Source organism: Epinephelus lanceolatus, chromosome 15 (genome assembly GCF_041903045.1).
Source record: "Epinephelus lanceolatus isolate andai-2023 chromosome 15, ASM4190304v1, whole genome shotgun sequence".
Taxonomy (NCBI): Eukaryota; Metazoa; Chordata; class Actinopteri; order Perciformes; family Serranidae; genus Epinephelus; species Epinephelus lanceolatus.
In genome coordinates, this window is record NC_135748.1 from 33,849,551 (window position 1) to 33,864,589 (window position 15,039).

Genomic DNA, 15,039 nt, shown 5'->3' on the forward strand with positions numbered 1-15,039 from the left:
TAGCACACCTGGGCAAGCCTTTGTTTGAACTCTGCGCAATCATTTCATTGCGCGCCATACAAAGGTACAGGCATGTAGGTTACTTGTCCTTGTATGAGACTGTTTGTGCAGAAGTATTTTTGACTCTTGTGTTTTGCTCTCTTCTCCCGTCAGATGATGCTTAAGTACAAAGATAAGAAGTGGTACCAGCTCTGATGGCAGCGTGTGGAGCATCGGACTCTGTAATCACGCACACCAGTATCTCTGAGGAGCTGCAGGTCCCTCTCCTTCTCTTCTCCGTTTCTCTCCACGGGGGGTTCTGCTCAACGGACTCATGCTTTTATTCTCAGCGCAGCATCACACACTCTGCATTACCTCAGTCACCGGAGGACTGCCGCGGAGTGGACACATTGGCCGACCCGACGTAATGAGAACGGAAAGAAATGGGAGAAGAGAAGCTCTTAGGAATCTCTCGTTCCATTTCACCTGAGAGCGACGGTGATGTTTGTGCGACATCAGTCCGCAGAACAGGAGAGAGGTGACCTTTCATATCCATCAGTCATGCACTCATATATATCTCATATATACAGTATATATATATCTACACACCCTGCTGTTTTGTTCTGAAAGAGGAAAGACAATTCTGCAAAACATGTACTTGTGGTGGCCTGATTGCTCTTTTTTCCTTTCTCTACCCTTTATGGTGTATGCCAAACACAGTGGACTTAAACGAGGAGAAAAGTCTGATGACCCCTTGTCCTTCAAATCTAATCATGTCAATGAAGATGTAAGTTTCTATAGGAGTGATGAATCAATGAAGGACTCGTGTTTGTTTGTTTTTCTGGTTTAAATTATTTTTAGAGTTTGACCTCTGTCCCTTTGTCAGTCTGCTTTTGTCCTTTTTTTGTTTTTGTTGTCCAGAAAGGGCCTTTCAAGCACTTAGAACCGTAAAAACTAGACAGGGAGATGATGAATCTGTTGCCTCTCACCGAATAAGGGCTGGTAGTACACTAGTTCATCACCGACCATTCCTTTTTACAACATTTTGCAACCAAGTTTTAGGTGAGAAAGACAAAGTTTTCTGAGCGTCACTTTTTATTTTAAATGAGTTTATTTATTGGAGCAGTATAAATAATAGGAAGTAAATTAAGTTTGTATGTTGGGCATTGAATTTTATTTCTAACCTTTTGGTAAATGCGCAAAAAAAAGTGCTGAAAATGTTTACCCATGATGAAGAGTTTACGTTGATCTATTGGGAAAATGAAGTTGATACACTGGAAAAGCCCTGAAGGTCTTCTGACTTTCTGTCAAGGGGCTGTAGCTAAGTCACGTATGCGAAGGATGACGTGTTGAAGGGCAAGACAAAGATTGTCCGTAATATGATTAGCATAAATGTATATTTTGGTTACAATTTTAATTTTTTGTGATAAAGATTCTATCTGTACATGTCATGATTATTGAGATTTCTTTCTGCATTCTGTCGCAGCTGATTTTTGTCTCGATGTGTAGGGAAAAAAGCATGTGTCTCTTACAGCACAAAGGAAACGGTAACGCTGTCTTTGTATTCGTAGCTGCCGGTAGACATTACCAAGCACCACAGAGCGTCCCACGCAGTGCCATTGGTCATCTCTCTCTGAACCACTCACTCTAAAACTGTTTCTCTTCTGCCTTTGCCTCATGACGCATATATTCTAACCTCTACCTATGTGTATGTCTGTGTGCGTGTGAACATACATATATTCAGGAATATGTGTATGGGCGCCAATATTTATAATACTACATAGATGCAGTGTATTACAATAGGTCTTTTGAGGTTTTTGTTTTTGCTTGACAGTGTTTTTTCAATGTGGCTAACTAGAATTCTATTGTGATTAGATTTCTTTCTCATGAGGTGCAAGGATGCGCTGCTATCTGTGTCAATGTAAGAGCATCATCTGTCGGTCTTTTATTTTGAAAAAGAGAGACAAGACTTTGTCGGTCCAGATTGCTGCCAAATGTTGTAAATAACGGGACAGCCGGACACAAATCTGACAGTGCAGGTTCAGGCAACGTGACATACAGTGCGCTTGCGGCCATGTTCTTTTCCGACACCAAAGAGTTGCTTAATTTCACAGAGTTGTCTTGATTTTTTCCCAAATGTTAGAGTCAGTGTGGATAGCTTGGACGGCGCTCTCAAGTCAAGAAGTCTACTGTGTGTAGGGGCGGGGGGGTAGATCGGCTTTAGCTTCTTCTTACGGGCATATCACCCTCATCACCCAAACTGCTGTACATGTGTTCAGAGGACAGGCAAAGTGAAGCTGAAGAGTTTATTTCCAAAATCATGTAACACTAGCTCATGGGAAATGGTGGCAAGCTTGAAATAAAACAGCTAGAAGTTTGCATTAATTTTCTCAGGGTGCTTTCACACCACACCTGTTTGGTTTGGTTAAAACAAACTCAGGTCAGTTCACCTGGTTAGTATGGTTCTGGAACCCTGGTGCGGACAAACAACCGTAAGAAGATGGCCTGGAAAGGTGGCTCTCGGTGCTCGTCCGAGCGGACTCTGGTGCAGTTTGTTTGTGGTGTTAAAACAAACGAACCAACAACAGGATTTTATGATTGCAGATATGTGATTTTATCATGATTTCAAAAGCTAAACTACTAATGAACCCATTTGCTGATGGTGAAATCTGTTCCCAATTTTGTAATTGATCCTTATAAGGCCGTGCATATAATCTGTTTATGCTAATCATTTGGTAACCATGGTTATGCATATGCACGTCAGCGTGGATGTTTTTCTTTTTAATAGATCAAAAGCTGTTAAAATCTGTGCTTGTATACGACGTAAGCTCACAGCAGCCTCCGGGCTGAAACATGAAGTCAATGCTAAGTGTCAAAAACTGCAGTTCCTCTAATGGCCACTAGAGGCTGACTCCAAAAACAAGTCAATCCCTGTGGATTCCCGTGTTAAAATGCCCAGGTTTACAGCAGAAATAAACATGTATACAGCCTGGTACAAAAACAGTTTTGGTTTCTATAATAAATTTCCTTGTTCCCGACAACTGTATGAGGGTGAATTTTTTGACAACTCACTCATTTACTTTCTATTGAGGCTCAAAGTTACGCATATTTAAGGGTGGAACCGCCTTCAGTGACATGCTGTCTGTGAGGCGTTGCCACAGTCTATGAGTCAGAGCCATCCCTCGCCCTCCACTGCTCCACCCCCTCGTCCAAATATGGTCACTTCTGGCTCAAAAAATCCAAGATGGCAATGGCTAAAATGCCAAACTCAAAGCTACAAAACAGCCCACACACCAACGAGTGACATAATGGTAGCTAGTCTATGATACGACTTTGTGTGCTCTGTCGTCAAAGTACAAAGTGTCTGATTTCCGCACGTGGGTCACCAAAACTGTCTAATCATGGAGTCACTTGTCTGTCAGTTTAACTTCATGTTTGCTGCTCTTGGTTCGTTTGTAAATAGTCAGTGTGAACAGGAACTAGACCAGAACTAAAATGCAACAGTGCATCATTTTTCCCGCCTTGGTTCGGACCAAATGAACCAATCTACAGGTGTGAAAGCACCCTTGGATTTTAGAGCGTTAAATCCTGTGTACTTATTGTAGGAGGTGCTGAGTTGTCAGTCACACACATCATTTTGGAATAAAACCCTTCACCTTTAGCTGGCTGATTTTAATCTACTCTCCTGTGTACTGCTGAGATAAACCCATCAGAAAGAGTGGCTATGTGGGTTTTGCACTATTTTTTGTACTTTAAAATAATTTTGTCAGTATGGTTTTTAATGTGTTTCTGTTCTCGTGTCCCATTTTCTTCTTTTTGAAAGGACCAAAACGTGACAGTACCTATGCTTATATATGTCATTTGCCAATTATGCTGATTGCTTCACTCTCAGATTTGTTTTCAATGTCAGGTAATGATACTATGATATATTTATATATTTGAAAACAAATATATATATACTTTTAATTTCAATAATCTATTAAAAATGAATACCTTTAATGTAATTTTTTTGGGATAGAATAACACATTAATGTCCAAAACAATGGTTGTGCATAATTATCCATCATCCAGACATGACAATAAACATTTTCTGGTTATATATTGAACATGCTCATTTTGGATTCAAGCTTTGCTACTGCAGGAGGGTCATTTCCTCTCAGTGGGCCGCTGAGTCTTTCTACAAAGTGTGGCCTCAACTTTAAAGTGCTTCAGTTTGCAACATATATGGTCTAAATGGTCTCTTATTGCACATTGAAGGATGCATGATATTAAGTGTTTACAAACTTGAAACAACCATGTATTATCCCTCTTAGAGATTGTCTGCTCTGGCATTTGTATTTACCACCATGTTGAACAAAACTGAAGTTCTCATCACGCATCAGAAGGTGTCCCACTTTCATTTGATCATGCCAATTGTAGAAGTGTGAGAGATTATATTTATTTCATTGGTACATCTGTTTTATGTTACTGTTTGCTTCATGAAAACTCTTGCTTCCCCTGCACCGTAGAGATGAAGGCTAGGCTCGCAGCGCCGTGCAGGAGAGCTCAAGGGTTTGTCAGTCGCCATACTTCCATCCATCCGTCTGTCTTCTGGGATGAATATCTGTGGAGTTGCAGTATTTTCTCATAGTAGGCAATTTTTGTACAGTTTTATTAAAATAAATTTCACATGGATGTCTGACTTAATCTGCTGCCACAAACAATTTAGACTGTAGATACAGTATATATAGATATTATTGTGCAATGGAAAATAAATGTAAAACCAATCATAACATGTTTTGTCTTCTGTGTTCTGTTTCATGTTGTACTGTTTACTTACTGACTTCATCTAGAAATTAATGCTTCACTGGTTCTTATATGGAAATTCTTTTCAGACATGTCCCTCATCAGGTCAGAGGTGTTGATGTCAGCTACAAATTTAAATGTCTTGCTCAAGAGCCACTGAGCAGGGACTAACACTGCCTTGATCATCCTGAGGGATAGCCTGGTGCCTCTCTGATGTATATCACAAATACTTCTGTGCATAATTACAATCATGTATTCTTTTTTTAGAATGAAGGCAGTATGCATCTGAACAAATTGACACAAATGAATAAATAATATAAAAAAAAACAAGCATTATATCAATAAAACAGAAGCCATGTAACTCTCCCTACTCACATACACACATTGTTATTACTAACAACAGTAATATACATACTGTATTTTTGTTGCTAATAATTATCATTTACATTTTTATATGTCATGGGGGGCTTCTCTAAAAGCCCTGGTGCTACTGTAGACAATTAAAATTATTATTTGTTGTCAGTCTCTACAAAGACATTCTATTTATTTCGTTGTTTATTTCATTTTTGGTCATTTTCTTTTTACCTGTTTTTTTTTTTTTTTTTTTAAATTATCAGAGATGCACCTATACAGTGGTATACCATAAATAGTATATAGCCATTTATTGAAGTAGCCTTTTAATATTTTTTTAAAATGCAATGTCCCCCCCAAAAAAGTTCTGCAACTACAAGGAAGGATTGCTTAAACCTAAATAACCTAATCTTAAATTAAAGCAAAGATCTAACACTTAAAAATCAAATATGTATTATATCAAAGTAATTTGGGGGATTTTGTGAAGTGATTTTGAAACTATGCATAACATTTAGAGTATTTACATTTCTATTTAATTAAAAGATATGGTCAGAAAAAATATAGTAGAAATTACGTTTGAATATACGACACAATTTAAGCACCGCTTTTGTGTATTTATTATTGTATTTCATTTTTCTTCCGCTTTCTATCATGATGTATTTTAGTTTATTTTTTCATATTTTGTTTTTTTATTTTTATTCTTTTTTTTTTTTACTTTACTCTATTTTTTTTTAACTTTGTTTTATTTTATTTTATCATTTCATTTCATTCCCGACTCCTACATTTCCCAGAATCCCCTGCAGGTGGCGCCAGCGCTCTCTGATCTCCCATCGTCCAGCGGGGTAAACCTACAGCAGTAACTGAAGCCTGAGCATCTTCCTCACACTGCTTGAACCTCAGCAGCGGATGGAGCGGAGGGGCAGCAAAGTTGAACACGGTGCCTCAAAGTAAGCCACAACAAGTGCACTCTGAACCGGTATCGAGACTTTTCTATTTTTTATTCTACTCCCAGCGGGTTTACATCAGTTATATCTCGCTTTTGGCTTCGGCGTCAACGTTTACATTTCTGCTCCGGTTGAAATGTTTGACGGACCGAAGCGTCTTGCCCTGTAACCGTTGGGATGAGTGAGACAAAGAGGATGGATGCAGCCTGAGAAGACGCCAACTGGCTTCTTCCCCATCTTTGTGACAGGATAAAGTCACTGAAATGTGGTCAACTCGGTTAAAGGTTTGTCTTTTCAGTTAACTTTACGGCTCCGTCGACGACAGAAAGTAAGTTAGCTTAAAAAAAAACGTTTTCTAACTTAAAGTGCTGGCGTCATACAGCCAACCGTTAACATGTGTTTAACGGTTAAAGTCAACCGGTGGACTCTTTTGGCTTGACGACAGTCCTGGCTTCTTCTTGTAGGGGATTTCACATGTGCTAACTTACAAGCCTCCAAGAAATGTCAGAAGTCAGGGTCAGTGGAGAGCCTGAACCTGTCGTCACTGTGTTTCCTTAAGAGGACTTGAGATGCTTAAGTGCTTCTGACAGTAAAGAGTGTTTCTAACATACAGACACCCTGCTGTCTCTAGTTATGTACTCACAGTGTCTCCATTGCTCTGGCCACAACTAATAGATGTATCTAATTTGGAGGACTGAACTTGGACCAGAGTTCTGCACAACCTCCCTGCAGCTGTGTGACTGGAGACGATGATGCACACCTAAGGTAGGCCTCCTCTTCCTCTTTGTATCTTGTCTTAAGATGACCCAGGGGCCAAACCTCGTCCTGGAGTGGCTCTCGAAGCTCCACTTGTCCCAGTATGTGGAGTCATTCATTGATAATGGCTATGATGATTTGGAAGTTTGCAAACAGATTGGGGAGCCAGACCTGGACGCCATAGGTGTCCACATTCAGTACCACAGACACCGGCTGCTCACAGCAGTGCACAGGCTGAAAGATGAGGATGAACAGAAAACACCTGGCTACTATTTCACCTTAGAGCCTCTGGATCCGTCTACTTGCAACCACTCTGCACACTCAAACAGAGGAGATGACTTGAGGACTATGAGGTCAAAGGCACAGACCATAGGGATACACAAGGCTTCCTGTCCTGGAAACCATGACCCCAGATTCACTGATTGTAATGACTTTGTGACGTATCCCAAACTGAAGCTGAAGGTGCTGCTGAGGGATAAACTTGCAAAAGATGGCATCAACCTGGGAGAAGCACCTTACACCCATAAGGTAGGCAGTTTTTACTTCCTTCCTTTTTTACAGTATGTTGATCCTAAATGCTGGCTCTTTAAGCACTGTCTCATTGAATTTGATACACTTGCTTCCTTATGTTTGTGATGAAGAGTGTGACAAATTTCTTTGATGGTGCTGACGTCCAGTGACTCTGCTGCATTGCTCCACTGCTGCTTTTGGTTTCTCTGTTGAGTCAGTGTAATAGTGTTAAATTTTAAAACATTTTCATCCTAGGGCCCAAGTTCATCTCCATTTTCAGTTTTTCATGTACAGATGTGAGGACCCAGAATAGGTTTTGGCTTCTGATTGACTTGTTTTTTTGCTGAGTGAGTGGGTGATGAGTGAGCAAGATTTACAGTATATTGAGATCCTCACTGCTCATGAAAAATTACAGTAAAAGTATGGTGATTTGGATAAACAGGGTGTCTGCATGTCCTTTTAAAAGTCTTAAAATGTCTTTAATTTAATAACAAGGCCTAACATCTAACTCTGCACAACACCACTGTAATGCTCAAGTAAATAAAACATGATTTGTCCAAAAATTTGTCCCAAATTTGGTTAAAAGGTGTCTTTTAAAGGGTCTTAAAATGGATTAAACTTAACTGTCTGATACCCGTAGACACCCTATACGATGTTGTATGTACACAGTTTTTTTAATACAGTAGAGTTTAATTATCTTAATTTTATCAGATTTGCTTCATTCCAACAATTGTTTTGAAGAGTTATTTACTTTGGCTGTACGTACTGCCCCACATGCAATTCCCAGAATGCCGTTCAACTTGCAGAGAATGGGCATAAACTTGTTGCATTCAACCGTGGGTGTAGGGCTTCCTTAAATTCTGTATGTCTCCATCATCCTGTGCCATAGAGAAGGGCTGAATACTTTGGAATACATATCTAATTGCTAATATTTTGACTTAAATTACAATTGCAATATGACTCTTTAGGGAATGGTCATTTTTGCATCATTATTCTCATTTTCACTGAGGAATAGGAATAGGATTTGTAGGCCCAAACATCTCTGCAGCCACAATACTTAAAGCGGACTAAAGTGGAGTGAGTAAAATGGGATATGGGATTTGAATCAGTGGTTGCAGGTTTGTCCTTCCATCAGATAGTGTTTATATGCGTGTTTGAAATTTGCAATAGAGGTTATCTCGTTCTAAATCTTCGTGTAAGTGTGACAAAATGATCTCTGACCATAACTGTTTTTGTAAGGTGCATGCAAAATTGATCTAGTAATGCGTTGCTGTCTTGCATAGAGCAGTTAGCGTAGGATTGGAGTTGTTGTTTAGGATCTGAGAATAGAATTTAATGGCTAGATTATTTGTGTAGCTTTGAAAAGTCAGGGTGTTAGAGTGTGAGAGTGCTGTGCAGTAGTGAGTCCAAAGGAGGAGGTTACCATGGATCTTGTAAGCTCTGTTGTATAGGCTTGCTATTGGTTCAGTGGTTTCCTTTGTGGTGAGGGACCAAATTGGGAGCCAGTAGGATATTGTCAAGAGACTGATTGCATGTAGGTATGTGTTTGAAACAGCAGGGGTGAGATAGAGTCTGATTTTGTTGTAGACGTACAGTTTCTTGTAGATTTAGAATGTGCAATATTGCAAGCTTCCATATTACAGTGTCAGTAAAGTTCCGATTAATTGTTCAGCCCTACCATTCACACTTCCAAAATAGGGTGTGGAATCTGCTTTGTCACAGAATCTAAGCACATAAAATGCAATATATGTTGCCTTAGTCAAAAGCATCATCATTCTCAGGAATTTTCAGGAGACCCTGGAGTTGAGTGTTTACATATTGAGCACAATAGTGAACGCATATGAGTAACAGAGAGACAGAAGTAAAGAACTTCTGTGCTATACTTAAACCATGAGATCCTGTGTGGCTGCTTTGCATTCAGGTCTATAGAAGCTACAGTTGATTGAGTAATTAGTACATTATCCCTGCTTTCCTGCTCATGGATTTCTCTCAGTGCTGTGTGATTGTTAAAGGTTGGTGACTCCAGAAAGAAGCTGTTGCACTTTGACTGATACCAAAACCAGAAACTGAGGTGATTAAACAGGTTGTCCATTAGTCGTTAGGTTGATGGTTCGATCTACAGCTATTGTGCCTAATAGCTAGACCTGTGTGGTGCGTGGTAGCTTATGGCATTAGTGTGTGTGAGTGGGTGAATGAGAGGCACAGCTGGTAACAGTAGCCAGTGTAGTGCAAAACATAAGCTTTATGCTTTACATTTAACACACATCCAACAAATGACAATGAACTGCGCAGACAGAGGTCAGTAGGACAATGGATCAGCCTGCTTTGATGACAGATGTTAGATTTATGGACAGCATGCCATTTTATTTCTGGGTATTTTCTCTGCTAAGACAACTGCCCAGTCTGTGTTGGCTGCAGAGACTGTTAGTTAATGTAATTGCAGAGGATAGTTATTCCGCTTTGGCTTCCACCAAATCCATTCAGTCCATAATACACTCAGCGACTGGTCTGAGGCCAGCCAGATGTAAAGCTGAGTGGCACATTTGGCTTATTCTCAACAGTCTGTCTGTGGAAGGTGTGATTGATGGATTTTGGATTTGATTATATCGCAGAAAACTGGTGTTTACCACAGGAAGGTACACGGCACACTGGTGAATCTGTTTCAGCTGTATTGTCAGAATGAATCCCTGCTAAGCAGCACAGTTGGACACCGCCCCAGAATATCTTTACACTTTCAGACCTAAGGCACTGTTTCTGTTCTCAGCAGTGGTGTTTAGCCAAGAGAGAACTTACTCTTTTAATGCACATGTTATATTCATCTTGGTTTTGTCTTTTCTCAGCAGATACAAGCTTAAAATGCTGCTCATCAACAATGAATGAATGTGGTCTGAAAGACCGTTGAGCCAGGTGCAGCTCTCCAGTTTGATTGAGCTGAGTTTTGTGTCACAACAAATCATAGAGAATACTGAGTCAGCTTTACTAGAGTGCCTTCACACAAGCCTTCCTGTTGTGCGGTCTATAGTACCCATATGGAAAATTATGCAGTGTTTGGTGCACTCTCATTCATTCTAATAATGACAGTTTAATTGGAAAACTTTATTTTACCCCTCTGAGGTGCCATTAGCATTAAAATAGTCGCACTGTCCCAACAGTGCTGTATGGTTGTGGCCTGTTTCAGAGCTGCAAGCATGCTGTTCATGAAAGATTCAGAGGCTGTAAACTACTAAGTGCAAAGGCACTTTGTGAGTCACTTCCAACCTTTTGTAGGTTACAGCGAATACTGGCACAGTTAGATTCACCTAGAAAAGTTTTTTTTAATTCTTTAGACTTAAAAGCATCACCAGCTCTGGAGTCACCACAGTCGTACTGAGGTTGTAAGTTCAATCACAGGGCAAAAACTATGAATGTGTTTCTTACTGCGATTTCACAGTGGTGAATGGGATAGTAGCTCCGCTTAAATGCTCTGCTGGTTATCTGATGGAGCGAAGTACAAATGACTGTCAATTACAAATTATTTGGTTCTCCAGCAGTACACTGTGAGGTTAACATTTGGAGTATTATGTCATCTGGCTACGTTTCAGGAGGAAATAGGCCAGCCTTTTTGGCTCATTTAATTTGGCTCAGTCTATCCTCCGCAGTACTGAGATTATGAAGACATGCATGATCATTCACTTTATAAGCTGTGTGAATATCACCCTGATTTGGAGCAGTTAATCAGTGAAGAGTTGACTTAAAGCAGGGGCGTCAAACTCATTTTATTTCATCAGCACAGCCCAATTTGAAAACCATTACATAATTACCTAAAATTAACAACACCTTCAATTTTGCCCTACATTCTGAAAACATTTAACCATTTACAAAGCAAATGATGATCAGCCTGAGATGTTTTAAGAAAAATAAGTTCAATTTCAACGATATGTTTTAGTTTTTCTACATTTTCGTCATCCCCTGTATAACAAACCATTTACGGATCAAAAGTTTTGGCAGTGTCTTAGCATTAGGGTTCCACCATTATTTATTTAAAGAGAGAAGTCTGATACAGATTCCTTTGTATTGAAACTGCTGATTGACAATATTTCACACGATGTTTAATACCTTTAAATATGACCACATTAGGTATTCATTGTGTTTTTTAGAGAACTGTATTCTGGTCAGGGTGGAAAAGCCTCTGAAGCAGCATTTTACATGAAGGAGGTTACTTATCCGTTTAACTTCCTCCTGAGACCTGGCACCTCTTAGCCTTCACAAGTGCATAAATATTAGCTGTGCAAAGTCATCCAGTGGGCTAGACTTGACACTGTGGTTGCCCAGTTTAGGCCCGCGAGCTGTATTTTAGGCACCCCTGATTCAGAACTATCAGGTGAGACAGGTTGGCTCTGTGTGAAAACAGCATTTTGGAGCAGTTTGGCCTTTCAGGTTCATCAGATTTAGTCCATTGAACAGTAGCAGAGTACAGATATGTAGGCCACTATGGCCCAATTTCTCACCAGGAATAGCTTACAGCAGCTTCAGGCTAAAGCTCTGCCAGCTAAACTTCTTTGCCTAATTTTGTGCCAAGCTGGACCAAATATCAGTATAATAAGAATATGATATCAGTGTTGAGATTTTCAGATAGATGTTGTCTGGGATTTTGGGTATTGTAATGTAATTCACAATACAGTTCATTGTTGTTTTTTTCTTTTTTGCCAAAATACCAGAAAGCGTAACAAAGATGTGAGTGGAGACTGATTTGAAAGTGTGTTGTATGAGCGCACACTAATACTGTAGCGTAAAAACAAATCCATCTGTACATGTTAACCCTTATCATACCACACAAAAACGAATAGAAAACACTGACTTTGCCAGAAGAATGATTGAAAACCTTTAAAACACTTTACCTTACCTTTCTTACTCTTGTGTAACTCTCACTGGCCTCATTTGTGTTAAATCTAGGTTACATCTAACAACAGTATGGTGTGTCCTCGGGCCTTATGCTGGCAATGGTTTGGAAATTGCAGTGGTTTTGGATCTGGAATCCCACAATGCCTCTGCCTCTCAGTCTGGGTTTGGTAATGCATTCAATGAGCAGTGTGCCTTTCCGACTATTCTGCATGGATGACTAGTTGACCCAGGCCTGCAGGACCTATTAGTGACTTTGAGAGAAAGAAAAGTAATCTGATAAACGCTGGATGAGCTGTAAATGACCCAAACACTGGCACCACCACAAGTGTGTCTCTGAAAGAAATATAAATATAGAATATATAAAGAGATGTTATACACAACATGGAAACACAAAATCTGATAGTTTATGGTGTCACTACCTTAATTTACTTTAACAGTAAATTACTGTTAAATTTATGACAGTATTCTACAGTGGAATGTGTGGTTTACAGGGTAATGCTGTAGCTAACCTGCCAGTAATATATTGTATTTCTACAGTGTTGCTGATGTAATCTACATTAACGATTTTTAGCTGTACGTGTTACAGTACACTATACCTAAACAAAGTGCTGAATAACATAGATTTATAATGCCACGTGTCGCCCATGGTAATTAAGGGTTGGCATCCAGATCAGAGGACATAGATGAGCATTTGATGGCAATAATGTTCACAATTGATTTTACTGGGATCATCAGGCTCTGTATCACAATGCTCATCATCACTGCTCGGTCAGCTGCTTGGATTTACTGAGGCTACAACTGAGGCTTTGAATCTTTCTTGAGAAAAGACTTAATGTCTTGACATGTGTGATGTAAACATAGGCCTTACTATAAAACTGTTTACATTGTTTGAAAGGGCATGCAGGCTGACTTGACTGCTTTTGCCTCTTTAATATGAGTTTTCAGATGAGACAATAAACTTTGTGTGGAACATTAGTAATGTAGTATGTTTGTAGCAGGCGTCTCAGTACAATCTCACAGAGACCACAGGGTAATGTCACTTTGAAATGGCAGTATGAATCAATCTAAAACAGAAGCTGACAGCCAACTATGTAGGAGGTACTGTATTAGTTGAAGATATTAGCACTAAGGATAGACCGATACATCGGCCGGCCGATATATCAGGCCGATATTTGAGTTTTTTACTTGTATCGGCATCGGCCGATATGCGCGTTGGTTCGCGGATTTATTTTTCCCTGGCATGATTTACAGACAGGCATCCACGGGCAGCTCTGTGTTGCCGGAAGACCCTGCAGTGCACATGCAGCGAATCCTACTGTGTACAGTAGTTGTTGTTTTATTTATGCTTCAGCTTAAATATTTGTTTATTTTATAAAGACATTACTGGAAGATTTAAGAGCACTGAACTCTTTTTTTTATTTGAATGTATAATAATAATAATAATAATATTCTACCTGTTCTACCTCAACTTTCCATCTTGTTTTAGTATTTTTTACTGTTCAATAAATGTTTCTTATTTTAAACTTGAGACCTGTAATATTTGTTATCATTGTGTCATTTTTTTGATGTAAATTGAGGGAGCAAAAGCAGTATCGGCCCCAAATATCGGCTCAAGAAAATCGGCAGTCCATAATCGGTCATCGGCTAAGGGTGATGGAAAAAAATCGGTATCGGCATCGGCCCTAAAAAATCCATATCGGTCTATCCCTAATTAGCACATAACAAAACTACCTTTCCGCATGTCCAGTCTGGAATGAATAGATCGCTATTCACATGAAAGGCCAAAAAAAGTACTGAAATTAGTCAATTATGGGGGCTGCCTCTAGCTCACCTGGTACAGTGTGCTCCCACAGACCGTATAAATAATGAACATAGCTATCTTGACATCACCCGTTGATTTGTTGACTGCCGTTTTGAAGCCTCGAGTTCAGCACTTTGGCCGTCGCTGTGTTGGATTTTTGGAGCCAGAAGTGACCATATTTAGACCGGAGATTGGAGCTGTGGAGGAGCAAGAGGTTGATCTGACTCATAGACGGTGGCGACTCCTTACAGACAGCCTGTCACTCAAGCTGCCTTGCCCTTAAATGTGAGCAACTTTGGTGTAAACAGGTGAATTATAAAAACTTCAACCCCTGTGCAGCTGTCATGCATGTGAAAGTAATCTATAGAGACCCAAACTGTTTCATGTACCAGGCTGTAAACATGTTTATTTCTGCTGTAAATGTGGACATTTTAACATGTAGGTCAGTGGGGATTTACTCTATTTTGGAGCCAGTCTCAAGTGGCTATTTGGTGAACTGCAGTTTTTGGCACTTTTGCATTGGCTTCATTTTCAGCCTCAGAGGTTGCTGCCTGCGTGTGCCCCATATAGGCTGAGTCTTTGCAGCGGCTCTTGTTTGATTCCAACCTGTGGCACTTTGCTGTGTGTCATCCCTCTTCTCTCTGCCCTCTTTCCTATCATTCTTGAGTTGTCCTATATTAAAGAAAGTTCACTTGCAAGTGAACTTTGTTGCGGTTCCCTTACAGTGGGAAATGCAAATGGACTATCCAGCGAACCAAAGAGAGGAAGTGACGTAGAGCGCAGTGCTCATGGGTAGAAAAAAACAAAGCCAACAGTGCGAACCGAGAGAAGCAGAGGTAAAAAAAAGAAAAAGTTGGAAAATGTCTCGTGGGCAGACGTGGAGTAGTGAGGAGGTGCAGGCGCTTACCCCAAGACTGCATACTGCATAAATTTGTTGTTGCTCCATTGTTGTTGTGGTGACCAAGCCGGCTTAAGGGGATGGATTTCCATTTTTCGGTCTGGGACAATATATGAGCCACGTTTGCTTCTTCC

At 40.0% G+C, this 15,039-nt stretch overlaps 2 protein-coding genes across 10 annotated transcripts in view; both read left to right on the plus strand.

Annotated features, from left to right (window-relative positions):
- Positions 1–4,751, plus strand: part of stxbp5b (syntaxin binding protein 5b (tomosyn)) — a 51,353-nt gene extending 46,602 nt beyond the window's left edge. For all 7 annotated transcript variants that reach the window (XM_078175220.1, XM_033642265.2, XM_078175218.1 and 4 more), the window contains one exon: positions 154–4,751. In XM_078175220.1, coding sequence (XP_078031346.1) covers positions 154–195 — 42 coding nt within the window. In that variant the 3' untranslated portion in view covers positions 196–4,751. The remainder of the gene's footprint in view (positions 1–153) is intronic.
- A 606-nt stretch (positions 4,752–5,357) lies between these two features.
- sash1b (SAM and SH3 domain containing 1b) overlaps positions 5,358–15,039 on the plus strand; it is a 71,133-nt gene continuing 61,451 nt past the window's right edge. For all 3 annotated transcript variants that reach the window (XM_033641981.2, XM_033641983.2, XM_033641985.2), the window contains exon 1: positions 5,358–7,343. In XM_033641981.2, the coding sequence (XP_033497872.2) occupies positions 6,861–7,343 (483 nt within the window). In that variant the 5' untranslated portion in view covers positions 5,358–6,860. The remainder of the gene's footprint in view (positions 7,344–15,039) is intronic.